This window comes from Maniola jurtina, chromosome Z, assembly GCF_905333055.1.
Source record: "Maniola jurtina chromosome Z, ilManJurt1.1, whole genome shotgun sequence".
Lineage (NCBI taxonomy): Eukaryota > Metazoa > Arthropoda > Insecta > Lepidoptera > Nymphalidae > Maniola > Maniola jurtina.
Window position 1 is genome coordinate 9330307 of NC_060058.1, and position 19027 is coordinate 9349333.

A 19027-nucleotide genomic window follows, 5' to 3' on the forward strand; every position below is an offset into this window, starting at 1 on the left:
CAAATGAAGAGTTTATTTTTGAGGTAGCTGTACTTATCCACGAATTTTTAACCCCCGACCCAAAAAGAGGGGTGTTATAAGTTTGACGTGTGTATCTGTGTGTCTGTGTATCTGTGTGTCTGTCTGTGGCACCGTAGCGCCTAAACTAATGAACCGATATTAATTTAGTTATTTTTTTGTTTGAAAGGTGACTTGATCGAGAGTGTTCTTAGCTATAATCCAAGAAAATCGGTTCAGCCGTTTGAAAGTTATCAGCTCTTTTCTAGTTACTGTAACCTTCACTTGTCGGGGGTGTTGAAAATTTTTAATTTACACTTGTTTACAGGGAAATCGTCAGTATCAGAACGCAAAGAGAATTTGTGTTTGAGTATTTTACATAAGTGGCACACGCTACCTTTGTGTGGTTGTCATCTGGTGCCGGAACATGTTGAAACAAGGACGTTGTATAATCCAGATAGACCTGGGACTGATCACGTAAACAAATGTTTTAATCATTCCTATTAAGCGCTGATCCTACCAACTTTGATCGTAATAATAATGTTATGAAACCATCTCAAATCTCCTTTTTTAGGGTTCCGTACCTCAAAAGGAAAAACGGAACCCTTATAGGATCACTTTGTTGTCTGTCTGTCCGTCAGTCCATCCGTCCGTCCGTCGTGTCTGTCAAGAAAACCTATAGAGTAATTCCCGTTGACTTAGAATCATAAAATTTGGCAAGTAGGTAGGTCTTATAGCACAGATACAGGAATTAATCTGAAAACCGCGGAGTTGTGGTTACATTATTAAAAAATTAAATTAAAATGTATTTCAATTTTCAAAGTAAGATAACTATACCAAGTGGGGTATCATATGAAGGGGCTTTACCTGTACATTCTAAAACAGATTTTTATTTATTTTTATGTATAATAGTTTTTGATTTATCGTTCAAAATGTTGGAAAAATTACCCGAGTACGGAACCCTCAGTGCGCGAGTCTGACTCGCACTTGGCCGGTTTTTTTTTCTAGGATCAGTGTAACCGGTTTACGTTCATATTACCTATAAAAAAGTTAACTCACTCGTAAAACAAGATAAATTTCAAAACAAGCTAACTTTGTCACCACACATTTTAATAAAACTACCATACTGAATAATAAACCGTTCATCTGATTTATTATGCAGTATATACATTTATTCGTATAGTAGGTAGTACCAACTGGGTTTAGATCATGCCAACACAGAAAAATTTACTTCGCCAACTGTAGAAAAACACAAAGGATGCTACTCAGCTTCCAATCTACTACAGAATTTTCTGTATAATATTCTTTAGTATTTGCTGCATAACAGTAGTGTTATGTTAGTAGTTGATTACCTACAACAACACCATAGGTAATATTATGTACCTATATACTTATATTAATACTAGTAACATAGATAATAATACTCGTAGATATTATTATAGAAAACTATGAAATAAACTCTTATATATCTTCCTTTTATTTCTTGCAAAAAAAATTGGGGAGTTACCCGTGCATCCAGCGGTTTCTTAGAAAGGAAAAAATTATATTAGGTCAATTAACTAAGGACCAGAAGATTGAAACTCACCCCTTTTTTTTTCTCGATAGGCATCGCTTGGCCACAATCATACCTGATGGAAAGTCATGATTTGGCCTAAGTTGGGAGTGTTGGGACGGGTTTGCATAGAAGAAGCCTATTCGCGCTGGTTCAAAAAAATTATAATTGGTAGGAAATACAGATCGCAGTAGAGTATTCCAAACCTTAGAGCCATGCGTATAAGGAATGATGACACAAAGAGTTTGTTTGGCACGATATAATCAACTTTGTTTTAAAATCATATTTGTTATTCTAAAATTATTTTTGTCTGTTAGGGCAAACTTCATATGTGGGTGGATATTTTCCCTCTGGATACTGGTGCATATATACCGCCTCCCATTGATATAACACCTAGGAAGGTAGAAGACTATGAACTTAGACTTACGATTTACTCCGTTCAAGCTTTTGTTCTACAAGCCGATTATCCATCAAGAAGGATTTCAGATTTTTATGTGAAAGCGTTAGTAATGCATACTAATGTTATAAATATAATAAATTACAAGCGGTGAGTGGTTAGGACGTCCGCCTCCTAATCGGAGGTTGGGGGGTTCCATCCCGGAACCCCCCGACCTCCGATTACCTCGCACCTCCTATTTTTCGAAGTTATGTGCGTTTAAAGTAAAAATATCACTATCTACTTTTAGATGGTGAGAAGCGATGTCTTTCTACTTTATTCACACTCATCGCACACACACTGTCACGTAGCTGATGGCACGTATTCACCCCTGTGTGTGACAATATCTGTGTCTGCAGTGTTTTAGATTTTTCTAAAAATATGTAGTTTTAAAATTACAGGAGCTCAAAGATTTGTATGTAAATTTTTAAGACCGTGTAACTTTGAAACCGAATTGTTTAACAGAAATCTGGAAAACCACAGACAGATATTAGTTTCTAGAATATGTCTGCAAAATTTCATGGACTTTGGTTGCTTAATATTCAAATGAAATTGGAACTACGTTTGTATGAAGCGAGTGACGGAGAGACCCCTCTTGAACCGACTTCCAAACAGAAGGAGGTTCTCAATTAGTCGCGTAACACTACTAATACCTATTGTAAAGGCGAAAGTATGTTTATTTACTGGTTTGTCCTTCAATCACGTCAAAACAGAGCTACGGATCAACGTGATTTTTGCATGGATATTTGAATAACATAGGCTAGCTTTTTAACCGACTTCAAAAAAGGAGGAGGTTCTCAATTCGTCGGAATATTTTTTTTATCCTGGGAAATCAATGAGTTCACCCGAGATTTTTAAAGACCTAAATCCACCATCCACGCGGATGAAATCGCGAGCATTATCTAGATTTTATTTATGAACCGGGTTCTAGTGTTTTAAGTATTACAAAATATTGTGATGATATTATGTTATGTTCGTTCTTTCTTTGACTGCGATAGCTAGAGTTTTTTTTTTAATTCTATCTATTCTATTAAAAATAAAGGGTCTTGCAGCATGCTTATTGTAATTTTCAATACAGTTTACTTCCTAAATATAAATATTGTCTTTTACTTTTCTAGTTAAATATTCATCATTATTCTATGAAATTTTATAATCTTTAACAGCTTATACTTAGTTCGGGCCTCCTTTGGGAACCACAAAATTGCGTAAGTTATAATGAAGGGTTGGGTGTCAAATTATTATGGTAATAAGTCTTTTGTAGATATCTTGGAATCGCCGATGAAGCCCAAAAGACTGACGTACATTACCAATGTGTAACTGGTGAAAGCAATTTTAACTGGCGAATGATTTTCAACTTTCAATATCAACCAGCAACCCGGAAGGTTAGACATTAAATTTAAACAAAATATTTTTAGTTGTATTTCATATACATATGGATCTGATACAATATGGTCGCTAACCCTGGGCCATATACAGGGTGTTTGGTAATTAGTATATAAAGACGACACGTACCCATGCTACTTTGATCTGATAAATACAATGCTGAAGTATAATGACGAAATAAAATTATAAAAATTTCCATACAAAATTAAAAAAAAAAAATTATGCCAAAGTTTTCATGACCCTAACGTGCCCTAACTAACTGAGATCGTTGGCCATCTTTAGATAGGCTAAGGCTAACGATCTCAGTGAGTTAGGGCACTTTGGGGCCATGAAAACTAGGACATAAAAAAAAATTAAAATTTTGTATGGAAATTTTTATAATTTTATTTCAGCATTGTATTTATCAGATCAAAGTAGAATGGGTACGTGTCGTCTTTATATACTAATTACCAAACACCCTGTATAAGAAGCTCAGAGTAACTCAGCGGGCGATGGAGACAGCTTGGAGTTTCTCTACGTCATCAAATCAGATATGAGGAGATCCGTAGAAGAATTAAAATAACCGCCATGGCTCAACGGGTTGCGAAGTGGCATTGGGCAGAGCATATAATGTACATACTTCAAAAATATACAAGTGTAAATAAAAAATTTATGAAACCCCCGATAAGTGAAGGTTACAGTTACTAGAAAAGAGCTGATAACTTACAAACGGCTGAACCGATTTTCTTGGATTATAGCTAAGAACACTCTCGATCAAGCCATCTTTCAAACAAAAAAATAAATAAATCAAAATCGGTTTGTTAGTTTAGGAACTACGATGCCACAAACATATACACTGATACAAACGTTAAACTTAACCCTCTTTTTGGGTCGAGGGTTAAAAAGCCGATAGACGTTGCCTCCCTGCAACTCTTTTGATGTCGTCTGTCCACATAGTGAAGAGTCTTCTAACGCTTTGCTTAACGGTGCAGGGTTGCAATTTTATCACCTTAGGTCCCCAACACTTATCGGTTTTTTGAAATTAAGAATATACTCTTTACTATCAATCAAAAGTACGATTTTAGTCCGGTAAATGGGTAAATCGTACCTTTGAGATGACAGTTGACACGTACTTAGAGCAATTACACCAATTTGCACGTAAGCAATAGGTAACATCTTAAATCGTTTATTTATTTGCAGCTTGTTCGCAAAGAAAAAGGTATATTCACGGAGTATGAGGAGAGTGTACCGCCAATATTAATTGTTCAGTTAATGGATAATGAAGCTGCATGTCCAGCTGATTGTATAGGTACTGTATGATATGTAGCATTAAAGGCTTGGGCACACAAAACCGGCGACTGCAGAGTCACGTGTATAAAACGTGTTCAACGCGGCACCTAAAACCTACCTACAACTATTTTCGAGATAGCATAATTATGAGTAACAGTTCACAATTTTAAAGCGGGATTAAAACATACCGTCGACAACCGATAGTAACCGACAGGTCGAGATGGCAATTGGGGTATGAGGCGGAAGGTCGCACCGCACACCCGCGCCGTGTTAGCGAGGAGGCTGTGCGGGTGTGCGGGGCGCCCCCACCTCGATTGCCATCTCAACCTGTCGCGTACTATAGATAGTTAATAAAGTAGGTACATAAATTTCGTAGTAATAGGTAAACGGGATTCAGTAATGTCTGCCGATGCTGCCGTCACCCTTATAATCTGGCCTGTACATTTTTATATAGGTACGATCATTGGTACCAACATTCAGAAAATATTAATTATTTATTTTCTGATTTCACTGATTCAAATTTTACTTGATCATTATTTTTCTGAGTTATTCTGAATATATTATTCACTTGAATAATTATATTATAGGCGAGTCTTTCTTGACCGAAACTTGTTATGAAAATGTAACTCACTGAATTCAAGGGCTTAATATATTTTAGGTATTTATATATGAAATCTTCCCTTTGCGCATTGTTTTATTTAGTAAGTGATCGCACCTACTTATATTTTTACTACCCATATTATAAATATATGTATATGTTACGGGCAACGTGATTAACTGGGCATTATTAATAAGGACCGGCCATTATTATTATACATTACTCTACGCTTTACGATTATAACTAAAAATCTAGATTTCGGGACTCTTTTCATCCAAGTATTATTATCCAAACTTTTTCTATTTTATGATTTTTTCAAAAAGTATACACTTAGTAGAAATTTTCAAAACGTGGCCCTACAGGTTTTCAGACCGGAGATGGCTTTTAGCACCTCGTTAGTAAGATATAAATTGTACCTAGTTTGCAAACTTTAGCACAGTGAAACTGACACTGAAACGTAGATATCCGTGCGCTGAAAGGTTTTAAATTACGGAAATACTTGGATACTTGAGATTCTTACACTATGGCTGCAATTCTGAGTAAAAACTTTATCTGCACCGTTAAACGGATACAGCTATTAAGAGTGCTCTCCATGGTCACTCCAAGTTGAGCGTGAGCGCATGCTGTTCCAACTTGGAAGAATTAACTACGTCCAAGTGTTCCAATCAACATATTATAATCATCATCATCAGCCTGCGGACGTCCACTGTTGGACATAGGCCTTCCCTAAAGAGCGCCATCACACCCGGTCATTAGATAGGCAATAGTTTTTTTAGTGACCGCTGTACTCAATATTGTATACAATTTTTCTATGAGATCAAAGTTCCCACCAAAAAAAGTTTTTTCCTTCACAATTTAAGTTTGGTCCAATAGAAAAAAGATGTATAATATTATTCAGTACTCGCGGATATCCGGCGTGTGCTACTACGCTAAGAAAAACATCTGCTGATATTGACATATTTGTCTGGAACAGTTGATATTTTCATTCGTTTGTATTTGTATTAAGCAAATCCCAGAGACTCCTTGAAATAGTTTGCCCTAGTGGGGGTTCTTCAAATGCTGGATCTTCTGAATAAGCCCAAAGAAAAAAAAAACATTTATTCAAAATAGGTACTATTGTACACTAACTAGAGACCCAGCGAGTGCCTATAACTAGCGACCATTTTCAGAGCCATGTCACTACTTAGAGAAATGAATAATAAATAATTAATTAATCAATTACCTGATACCTGATCAACCCATTTCCGCTCCACTACTGGTACGGGTCTCCTCTCAGAATGAGAATGGTTTAGGCCATAGTCTGCCATGCTGGCCCAATGCGGATTGGCAGACTTCACACACCTTTGAGAACATGGAGAACTCTCAGGCATACAGGTTTCCTCATGATGTTTTTCTTCACCGTTAAAGCAAGTGATATGCTTAATTAATCAATTGCCTTAGACATATTTTGTTATTTAGGTTCTCTCATGCTAAATCTGAACGCCATACCAAGAGGAGTGAAAAAAATCGAAGATTGTTCTTTGGACGTTTTGAAAAATCTTAAGAAAATCAACTTATTTGCAACTAGGTCTCTTCGTGCTTGGTGGCCTCTAAGTACTATCGATCAGAGTTCTGGAACAAGTTGCTTAGCCGTAAGCGAATTTAAGCTTATAAGTTATATTGATAGCTTAAGTTTATGATTGTGAAAAATTAGCAATTGATTTATTTCTGTTAGCTTTTCTTCAATGCCTTGTGTTACATAATCACTGTGACAACTACTCCATATTATAAATGCGAAAGTGAATTTGTTTGTTGGTTTGTCCTTAAATCACGTCACGACGGAGCAACGGATCGACGTGATTTTTTTGCATGGGTATAGCTCAAGACCTGTAGAGACCTGTAGGCTACTTTTTATCCCGAAAAACCAAAGATTTCCTAACGGGTTTATAAAAATTTTATAGCACGTAGATGAAGTCATAGGCATCTGGTAAATTAAAAATTTATTACACCCCCGACAAATGAAGGTTACAGTAATAACTAGAAAAGAGCTGATAACTTTCAAACGGTTGAACCGATTTTCTTGGATTATAGCTAAGAACACTCTCGATCAAGCCACCTTTTAAACAAAAAAAAACTAAATTAAAATCGGTTCATTAGTTTAGGAGCTACGATGCCACAGACAGATACACAGATACACACGTCAAACTTATAACACCCCTCTTTTTGGGTCGGGGGTAAAATAGTAAATCTTTTCAGGGTACAATAGATTTAGAGATCACTCTTCTGCAGCAAGAGAATGCGACACTAATGCCGGTTGGAATAGGTAGAGAGCCTCCATATCCATTACCTGAACCAATGTAAGTCCAATTCTACCAGCATTTTCCTTCAGCTTAGGTATATGTACCTACTTAACTCGCTTCGTGAAATTCTGATCAACCTAAATCTCGGGATATATTTGATCACCTTTGGTAAAAGTTTTTTGATATGAAGGAAAGCCAACCCATAAAATAAAATAATTTTACCAAAATTTGTATAATCACACTAATATTATAAAGGCGAAAGTTTGTGTGTACCTATGTGTGTGTGTGTGTGTATGTTTGTTACTCCTTCACGCAAAAACTACTGGACGGATTTGGCTGAAATTTGGAATGGAGATAGATAGTATCCTGGATAGTAAGTATCCTGGATAGGCTACTTTTAATCCCGGAAAATCAAAGAGTTCCCACGGGATTTCAAAAAACCTAAATCCACGCGGGCGAAGTCGCAGGCATCGGCTAGTAAGCTGTATTAAAGAAGACTTAGTAACCCTAGCGCGCTTCCGCGTGGTTTGGCTCAATGAACTTTTGTGGACACGTGCTAGAAACAAGTTTAGTATCGTCTATGGTTTATCAGATTCACATCGCCTCATGTAGCTACGCTAGCAAAATTAAAAGAATTATTGCTACTTTAGACATTAATGCTATTTTAGGACACTCGATTTAAATTTCTTAAAGTGCCTTTGTTTAATTATTATTATCGAAGTCTGACGAAGCAAATTTTTTTATGGTACTTAAAATTTCGTGGTTAATCATGTATTGCAAAACCTATAGAAGATTCTAGAAACGCTAATAATTTACCTATTATCTTCTGCAGTCACTAAAAAGTTATAATCATGTTTGTTTGCTTTCAGGAGACCAGAAGTTAGTTCACGCAGATTTTCGTGTAAACTAAAAAATATTTACCGAATTTCACCACGGATAGTTTCGGTGTTTGCTTTTTGTGGATTTATTTTTTTAACCGTTTTTTTGGCGCTGTATTTCCAATTGCCAGCAATAATACAATACTGGATAATGTAATACTGTGCATCTCATCAGAAGACGCAAGAACTTAAACTTAAAAAGGAACTTCAAGTATAATGTGAACGTAAAAGAGTGAAAATCGTACTTTTCTTACGTAACTAGGCATATCGACGTAAAACCCAGAAAAATCTTTATGATTTATACTATTAAAAGATAAAATGTTGAAACAAATTATTACGAAGGCAGTGATTCATTTACATGCCTACATTAACAACTTCATGTTTATAGAGATTAAATAGAGTAGAAGAAAAGTATATTTTTAGAGTAAATAATATTATATATTGTAATAAACTTTAATTTATTATGGTATCATTAAGTTGTGTACACTAACGTTTTATAGGTGGCTTATTAAATTATGTTATTTAGCAAGATTTAAATACCTTTTTTCCTTACTATGTATTATTTTGATAATAATGCCCCCCCCCCCCCCCCCCCCCCTCATACCTTTTTGCCCAGACTACCCAGGTGCGAGGGAAGACGTATACAATATTTTGACGGAATGTGTCCGAAGTGAAGTGCCGGACAGGACGTTGGGAAACGTAAATATTATTTTGACAAACCCAACGTCCGATGCAGCAAAACATTTGTACAGGATGGCTCGTAGGAATATAAGTCTTAGAAGTAATTGTTAATAGTATATATATATTTTTAAGTGTTAGAATAGGATAGAATAGACGTACCAGAGCCGCAACACCCCTCTATTTGGGTCGGGGTTAAAAAGGCACTGCAACGCATGCTAGTGGTCTAAATATATAAAAAGAAAAGATGTCTGACTGACTGTCTGATCTATTAACAGCTGAAACTAGTGTACGGATTGGACTACTAATAAACTTCTAATAGAGCTAATAAAGGATTTTTAAAATTCATCTCCTAAGAATAGAATAGAATAGGTTTTTATTCAAATAGACTTTTACAAGTGCTTTTGAATCGTCAAATAATTTACCACTGTTTCGAAATGCCGTTCCTACCGAGAAGAACCAGCAAGAAACTCGGCGGTTGCTCTTTTCAATTCTTCAATTTACAATAAGCGGATAAAATAGGGGTTTCTAATTTGTGTAGGCCAAGCGGATGAAGCAGCGGGAACAGCAAGTAATATAGCTCAAAATTAAAAAGAAAACCCCCGACACAAAAATTTCTATTTCTAAAAAAACTAGAAAAGAGCTGATAACTTTCAAACGGCTAAACCGATTTTCTTCAATTATAGCTAAGAACACTCTTGATCAAGCCACCTTTCAAACAAAAAAAACTAAATTAAAATCGGTTCATTCGTTTAGGAGCTACGATGCCACAGACAGATACACAGATACACACGTCAAACTTATAACACCCCTCTTTTTGAGTCGGGGATTAAAATAGGCCAGTCATGTAAAGGAAGGTTGAGTTAGATAGTTGACTTGTTAAATTGTTCCAAAGTTAAAGCAAGCGGCGAAAGATCGGGATCAGTGGAAAGTTGTAGGGAGCTTTCCCGTCGTACGAGGTACGCAGCACGCATGTCCACGCTTGGAAGTAAGGGCGTCCTCTCCATACCACTTCAAGCTCGCGGCGCGCGATGTCCATATCTCCCGTGGTGGTAAAATTCGCGTTTCCTAACCGCTGACAAACTTGATAATTTTTAAAAGTGCACATGTTAAATTGTACTCTGAAATTGTGCATGGTAAGTAAACCCCTAACTTTACCAATACTTTACCATTGTAATTGTCTTAATAAGAAAGAATAAACTATGCCAAAACTATAGTTCTAAATAATATTGCATCTAATTTGCTGTAATTCAACGAAAAATTATTAATTATTTCTATTAATAAATTGGAATTTGTCATTTTTCGTATTAATAAAATGTACCTGCCCTATATAAGGATTTGGACAACTTTGACCGATTTCGTTCTCATGTTGCTTAAGTATTAGGTAAAACTAAACGAAAATGCAGAATCATTTACATAAGATTATGCAATTTTAATAAACTCGGTACCTACCGTACCTACTGAAAATTTTGTTTTTTAACTATAGTATATGAAAATCTTTGAGTGAGGCTACAGTTTGAGCAGTTGTACGTTGAACAACGTACTCATGCATGGACCGCTTGAGCAGTGATTTGCTCTAATAGTCGTTGCCAACTGCTTGTGTCTCGTGTATAAACGTAAGCAGGTACATAGAGTGTGATGTGTGATTGGCATTTGTAAATATATGTACATAACAGAGAATCAGGCATCGTGGTACGTAGGAATTAGTTGAAGTTACTTGTGTCTTGTGTATAGTGACAGTTTAAAAAAGACCGCACTTCGCTATGCACTCGTAGGTTAATTTGGTCGGTCATACTTTTGGTTATGACTGCTTCAAGTTCGAACCCAACACATCCGTTAATTTGTGCCAAGCACCTATTTTACCAAATACAAAAAATAATCCTCTCTTGTTGAAACCTATTGGTATATACGCGTGGTGATTAAAATTGTGATAGTGAGATAAGATGATCACAAGTCAGTAAATGATTTGCGTTACACCATCAGAGGTAGGAAAAAATGGGTTGGTTTTCATATTATTTAATGATCATGCGGCATTTACTCCGCGCTGCAAGTCTGTGCCTTAAAGCTATCCATATACGCCTGCTCTTTCGAAGAAAGATATAATATCCTATGTTGTCTATTGCTTTCAAAGTATATTAGATAGTGAACTAAATACCCCACAAATGCCCTTTTAGAATTGTCTCTTCTAGAATTTTGCTAGAATCAATAGTTTTTGGGAATATAAGTCGCAATTTTCTCCATCCAACAACCGCTATGTATTGCATCCCCCAAGGGTTTGCACTCCACAACTCTACCAACTTTTACGGACATGATCTCATTCAATTATTGACCTTCGTAGGTATAATCTGTTTGAGAACGACGTGTTTAGCGAGAATTTCTCTTCGATGTTTTCCAGATTAGTTAATTCACTCGGCTTCGTCCCACCGGATTCAGATCAAGCTGTATACTCAGTCGATTTTGATTAAACTTTGTCCAGTAAGTAAGTTTAATTATAAAACAGTCTAATTTATTATAAAAACGTATAAACATATAAGTATAAAATGTACCTACTATAAAAACATGAAAACGTGAAAAACGTATAAGTGTATAAGTTCTTCATGCTTACTACCTACAAATAATGAAATTCTTCACAAATGTGAAAAAGTTATTATGCCCTTCAAAACTTGGATGGTTCTTATTCAATTATGTATTTGAATAAGGAATGCTACAAAATCCATGAAAAGTTAAATTGCTTTCATATCCTTTACAAAGATCCTTGCAGAAGAATGCTGACTATTATTTTGGTTCTAGGCATTAACGGAAAAGCAAAATTGTTTTCCGCAAGCGTAAGCCTGTCCTAAAAATAAATAAGTACTGTAGTAAGTACTATAACAAAAAAGTAAAATAAATTATGTAAAAACTTTTTATGACACACAAATTATATACAAACAACATAAGACAAAAATTACACTATATTATTTAATTCAAATTCAAAATATTTTTATTCAATTAGACTTTTACAAGTTCTTTTGAATCGTCAAAAGCATCTACCACTGGTTCGGAATGCCTTTCCTACCGAGAAGAACCAGCAAGAAACTCGGCGGTTGCTCTTTTCAAAGATTTGATATACAATATTATGCCATGTATAAAAGCAAGCACTTGAAGTCCCGCACATTGCTGGAGCGAATTCAAATCCACGCTCTTTTATCATTTACATAATCTTCGATTGTATAATATGCTTTTCTTTTTTTTTTTTCTGAATTTTTTTTTTATAAATATTCTTCTTCTTATAATTTTGATATAAAAGATTATACCCAATCCCTGACTTTTGGACCTTCCTGAGGCGGAGCGTAGGAGTCGCAAGCCTGTTACGGTGTCTAGTCAGCCTGTTGTGAAGATCGCCAACTCTCTTGTAACTAAGAATATTTTGTCGTACAAAAATTATGTTGTTGTAAATATATTGAGAGGCTACTGTAACGATACCTAATGAGGATGTTAATCACTTGCTGATCTCTTCCAGGCAACATAATATGTAAAAGTATACCTACCTAGACAGCATAGGTAGTATTATATAAACTAGGTAAATTTTAATCGGTTTCGGTTGAAACTGAGACCGAGGCTGAAAATTTGGTTTCAGTTTCAGCTGAAAATCATGTTTTAGTCCGACACTACTGAAAAATGTCAATCTAAACTGGTTCAGTGGTTTATGTGTTAAATCATGTTACAGTTCGTGGTTTAAGGTAATAATATTTCGTATAAATAGATCGATCAAGCCACATTATTTCACTTGATAGATATTGCATACATTAGCGAAACGTGTTTATCTTTACGTCACTGATAAAAAGGATAACGAAATAGATGAATTAGGCGTGATGGCTGAAGATAAAAGCCACGACGTGTGCGGACTGGGCCGTACCACGGTAGAGCTATGATCCATAAACATGCACGGACGCGGTCGCGGTCTAGTATGAATTACTTTCATTGATTTAGAATCTATATTAGGTTCTTTAAACAACCGTGCCTCGGCTGCGCACGGCAGCAGACTCGGTGTAAGATGAATCCGCCCTTGTATCCGATCAATTTACAGACTGGAATCACGTAAATCCCGCCATGAAAAGTCTGGTATGCTCACATAAGGCAGAACATTAATTTTTAGAAACAAACTAACTGATACCCGCAACTTCGTCCGCGTGGATTCAAAATTCCCGTGAGGACTGGTCAGTACGTTGCTCCGTTGCAGCGTAATTGAAGGACATACCAACGAAACAATAAACGAACAAACACACTTGCGCATTTATAATATAGGTAGCGTTGAGTGTCACACACAATCGACATACCAGAAATCGTCATAACAGATTCATATCGTCTATGCTTAGTGCAGAAATGCTTTATGGGGTCCTCAAAGTCTGGATGATTCCGAAAGAGTTCTTAGATTTTAGAAATTTAAACATTGTGTTGAACGACATTGGTGAATTTTTAACAGGGCTCTCTCCGTCACTCGCTTCATACGATCGTAGTTCCAATTTCATTTGAATATTAAGCAACCAAAGTCCATGAAATTTTGCAGACATATTCTAGAAACTAATATCTGTGTCTGTGATGTTTTAGATTTTTCTAAAAATATGTAGTTTTAAAATTACAGGGGCTCAAAGATTTGTATGTAAATTTTTAAGATCGTGTAACTTTGAAACCGAATATTTTAACAGAAATCTGGAAAACTACAGACATAGATATTGGTTTCTAGAATATGTCTGCAAAATTTCATGGACTTTGGTTGCTTAATATTCAAATGAAATTGGAACTACGTTTGTATAAAACGAGTGACGGAGAGACCCCTCTTAAATAAGAAAGTTTGCACTGAAACGGCTGGCTTTGCATTCCACGCAAAGTAGTGTAAAGAATAGTTGCATTTCTTATGACATATTGAAACATTTAGCTTCTGTAGGATTTGTGCTCCGCCAGGCGTAGCAATTTGAATCTACCGCTATACCGCTGTCATAAAACTTCTCTAAGTATAATGCTTACTTGAGAAGTAAACTAGAGAGTAATGCAACCTTTTGGAATCCATTTAAAACAAAGGTTAGGTGTACAGACTGATCGAAAAAAAAAAATTAGAAAAAAAATTCGATGATTGATTCGATGATATTCAGTGAGTTATCTTAATTTATCGAAAATGTAAATTTGACTTAATACATTGACTAAGATTTTTTACACCCTTGTTACCTGTTATCTCCCAAAGCCACCATGATCCAAACTTCAGAGTTGCTGATCGTTCCTCTCTGTGTTGTGGACAACACACAGAGAACCTTTTAGCTTTTATAAAATAATGAAAGTCTGGCACTCGCTGGCTCTCTCTCTACAACTTTAAATAAAAACGGAGCCCTCTTCAATATTGTCTACTCCACTACGCGGTCCGCTTTATGAGCCACGCATTTACTAGTTATAAGTAACTATAAATTATTAGAACAGAATTACATTCACAGTAACAAGCAATGTTATTTGCCCAAGTAAATAGAATTAAATCTTATCTTTCAGACAGATGCTATAAAGATTAATTTTAAGTTATTATTTAGCAGTTATCTTGACTTCTAGTGAGCGGCGATGGTGCTCATTAGTCGGTAGTCGGTACACTCGCCAGCATTTCTAATTTAAAGATTGCAGATATTATAAAGTTGTTAAATGTTATAAAAGCAAGAAAACAACAAAAGAAACAGGAATAGAATGACAAAAAGTAGCAAGAACAGTGAACATAAAACTAAAATCCCTGAAAAGAATAAGGATGAAGCCAATTCCGATAAAGATGTTGATTATGATGAGTTACTATCAGCTGCGGGGGAGTTTGGCCCGTACCAAATAATTTTATTTTGTTCGACATTACCTTTTTATATCTTTGGCGTGTTCTCATATTACACGCAACTTTTTATGACAGAAGTGTCACCAAACCACTGGTGTTGGATCCCCGAACTAGAGAATTTAACTGCCATCGAACGAAGAAATCTTGCAATCCCGTTGGACCCTGAAGCACGATTTGGTTATTCGCAATGTAAAGTTTACACTGCCAACTGGCTTGAAGTGCTAGAGACAGGCCAAAGGCCTAATGGAACCTGGAATACTCAGCCATGTCAGTATGGATGGGAATTTAATAAATCTGAAATACCTTATCCTACTATTTCAAGTGAATTGGGATGGGTATGTGATAAAAATAGTTATCAAGCAACAGCCCAATCTTTTTACTTCATTGGAGCTATAGTAGGCGGATTTTTCGTTGGTTGGGTTGCTGATAGATTTGGCAGGTTACCAGCTGCTACATTAAGCAATATGATTGGATGTGTGGCTGGAATCGCTAGTATATTTTCTCGAAATCTCCTGCAATTTTCTTTGTGCCGATTTGTAATGGGAATGTCGTATGATAATTGTATGATGATGACGTATCTTTTAGTATTAGAATATGTTGCACCAAAGTATCGCTCTATTATGTCAAATTTGCCTTTTGCACTATTTTTTTCGTTGGGTGCAGTAGCTTTACCATGGATAGCTCTTGCATGTGGACACTGGAAGACAATTAGTATAGTGACAAGTGTTCCAATGGCAATAACTCTATTAGCGCCTTTTGTTATGCCAGAAAGTCCTAGGTGGCTTCTTTCTAAAAATCGCATCGATGATGCTGTGAGAAAAGTTCTTACCATTGCAAAGATCAATAAAAAACAGATACCTTCAAAATTGATAGAACAATTCAAAACATCTACTTTGAACAAAAATAGAGAAGAAAGTGCTAGCATTTTAGTTATTTTCCGAAGACCTAAGTTAAGAAAAATGTTTATATGTATTTGTTTAGAATTTTTGTGCTGCTTAACGATTTTTGATGCTTTAGTTAGAAGTATTGGGGGGCTAGAATTCGATTTTTTCTTATCCTTTACCTTTGTATCCTTAACTGAATTACCTTCTTTAATTTTAGTTTCCTTTTTAATCGATTTAACTGGTAGAAAAGGAATGTCAGTTCTCTCGTTTATGGTATGTTTTATATTTAGTATAACAACAGTGTTTGTCAGCAATGGTTTGCCGTCTGTTCTATGTGCAGTAGTATCAAGATTTGCTATAAATATGTGTGTTAATGCTGGCATGCAATGGGCTGCTGAAATGCTTCCTACACCTGTGAGAGGATCTGGTTCATCCATCGTTCATATATTCAGTTACATTGGTACTATTTTATCCTCGTATATTGTGTACCTTGCCAACTTCATTCCTTGGCTTCCTCTTGTTATTCTGGGAGGCGTTGCTCTGATCGGAATGTTTCTAGCACTAACACTGCCGGAAACGGCGGGAAAAGACATGCCTCAGACTTTTGATGAAGCAGAAGAATTAATCAGTAATCAAAAGATGTTTGACATACCATTCCTACGAAGTAAAAAGATAACCAATGTTGGAAATGAAAATTTGTCTTTTGAAATGAATTAATACTAACATAACAATAGTGTCTTTCCAGATTATCTTGTTATTGTGTAATTTGCGCTGGATATATGTCAATTTACCGAATATGTACCCAAAACTAAGCTGCCAAGCATGTATCAAGGTATCACGCATTCCCATTGTGCGCAGACTTTGATACCGGGTACTTGTACACCGGTGAAATTGCGAGTTTGAAGCTCTCGGGCCTATCCGGCCACGGAAGCACATTTACTTACTATCATGGTTATAGATATAAATATCAATAGTTGGTAATAATAAGGTATAATTTTTTTAAATTATGAAATAAACTTTTTATGATAGTGATTATTTATTTATTAATTCTCCATAATATGCTTTTATTTCTTTCCTTTCGTTTAGATATTGCTAGTCCCTAATTCCCAATTTTTTGCTAAGGTTAGTTATAGTATAATATTGCTTGAGCGAATTTTATTTCATAGTTTATATATTTAATTAGCTTAAGCCCATGACTTTGTTCGCATTGAATATACAAATTAAAACGCATATTTTAACCTTAGGGGTTGAATTTCCAAAAATCCTTTCTTAGCGGATATCTACGTCATAATAGCTGTCTGTATGCTAAATTTTAGCCTGATCCATCCAATAGTATAAGTTGTGCATTGATAGATCACACAGACAGTCAGTCAGTCATCTTTTCCTTTTTATATGTATACTTATTTAGACTTAAAAAATTGTATTACTGGTACACCTTTGTTTTGCTCGACTGAGACAGCTCGTGGGATACGTTGTATTTCTTGATTTTTTCATCAACTGTTACTCTCCTGCATCCTGCGCCCTGCCTGGCTCTAATTCACAAACCATCACAGAAAAAGTTTTTAGTTCACCTCTAGTTTAACTTTCTTAATGTGTTGCAGTCAAAATTTTTTACAGATTTTTTGGCTAGTTCCGATTTTCTGATTAAGTTACGCGAACCCGTGCAATATTAAACTGTAGTGATGGATAAGTCAATGGGTGATGGTCTATTCGAGATAAAACTTTAGTTAGTAGAAAAAAAACAATTTCACGAAAAATGTCAGTTACTTTGTTTTTCACTAGGGCAGCCGTGTGGGAAACGATGACTATGGTAGGTACTATTGAGCGTTTCTGATGATGGAGGCTTGAGGTGTGAACTCCTCTTAACGACCCACCTACCCGTTCACCGCAGTAAGCTGGCAATGGTTATTAATTAATCAATATAATGATATTCACTGAACTGAGTATTGCGCAACCCTGCTTTTACCAGTTTACACGGCCTGGAAACTCAAAACAAACAAAAAAAAACGCGATTAACAAATGACGCAATTTATTGTTAAACATATTTCAAAAGAGTGATTATTTAGTCACGTTTTATTATAAGATTAATTTTAAGCTGATAAGATTCTTCCCGCGTAACGATTGTGTAAGTTTGCAATGACTGTAGAATGTAGGTGTGTAAGATAATTACTACTAAGAAATACATATATATAGATAGTTAAATATTAGCTATCGTTTGTAATCTGCAGTATACATAGATATCGGCATTTAAAATATAACAAGTGCAAATTAAAAATTTATAACACAACCAACAAGTGACGGTTACAGTAACTAGAAAAGAGCTGATATCTTTCAAACGGCTGAACCGATTTTTTTGGATCATAGCTAAGAACACTCTAGATTAAGCCACCTTTCAAACAAAAAAGAACTAAATTAAAATCGGTTCATTAGTTTAGAAGCTACAATGCCACAGACAGATACACAGATACACACGTCAAACTTATAACACCCCTCTTTTTGGGTCGGGAGTTAAAAAGTATAAGTAAGTGTGCTTCTACTTATTGTTCAGTGTACTCGTACAATCAGTTTGAAGCTCAATCTTGAATCAAATTTTCCGTTCGAATACTTTTGAATGAATTATTTCAGCTTAGATTTCAGATGTTTGGCTAGTGAATGTGACACAAATATGAATCAACAGAATCTTCGTTACAAATAGTTTTTCATGCTAACCCAGATATTACAAATGAAATTACTTTTTCTTTGCTTATTCGACGCACTGGTGACAGAGAGGTATATCAAGCTCAGAGCTTCTTTGTTGCTCTTTAGTCTGCATTTGTTTATTATACGTATTATTTAAACAAATCCCGATCAGAGTAAATAAAAGCACCGTAAAGAAATTTAAATATACAAGTGTAAATTAAAAATTTATAACACCCCCGACAAGTGAAGGTTACAGTAACTAGAAAAGAGCTGATAACTTTCAAACGGCTGAACCGATTTTCTTGGATTATAGCTAAGAACACTCTCGATCAAGCCACTTTTCAAACAAAAAAACTAAATTAAAGTCGGTTTATTAGTTTAGGCGCTACGGTGCCACAGACAGATACACAGATACACAGACACACAGATACACAGATAAACAGATACACACGTCAAACTTATAACACCCCTCTTTTTGGGTCGGGGGTTAAAAAGTCAGAGATGAGATGAGTTTGTGCCTTTTTGATAATGTACTATTAGGTAGGTATTTGTGATTCAGGG

General features: G+C 35.6%; 2 protein-coding genes across 2 annotated transcripts in view; both read left to right on the forward strand.

Moving 5' to 3' along the window:
- LOC123880482 (fer-1-like protein 6) overlaps positions 1-8755 on the forward strand; it is a 62202-nt gene extending 53447 nt beyond the window's left edge. The window contains exons 26-32 of the mRNA XM_045928622.1: positions 326-474; positions 1867-2051; positions 3247-3367; positions 4548-4656; positions 6694-6866; positions 7471-7571; positions 8384-8755. Coding sequence (XP_045784578.1) covers positions 326-474; positions 1867-2051; positions 3247-3367; positions 4548-4656; positions 6694-6866; positions 7471-7571; positions 8384-8549 — 1004 coding nt within the window. The 3' untranslated portion in view covers positions 8550-8755. The remainder of the gene's footprint in view (positions 1-325; positions 475-1866; positions 2052-3246; positions 3368-4547; positions 4657-6693; positions 6867-7470; positions 7572-8383) is intronic.
- A 5885-nt stretch (positions 8756-14640) lies between these two features.
- Positions 14641-16819, forward strand: LOC123880736 (carcinine transporter-like). The gene has a single exon (XM_045929034.1). It carries the CDS (start codon positions 14771-14773, stop codon positions 16502-16504), a length of 1734 nt encoding a protein of 577 aa, XP_045784990.1. The 5' UTR covers positions 14641-14770; the 3' UTR covers positions 16505-16819.
- The last annotated feature ends 2208 nt before the right edge of the window (positions 16820-19027 follow it).

Excerpts from the sequence above, each read along its gene's own strand:
- LOC123880736 (XM_045929034.1), top strand. The coding sequence starts at position 14,771 with ATGACAAAAAGTAGCAAGAACAGTGAACATAAAACTAAAATCCCTGAA.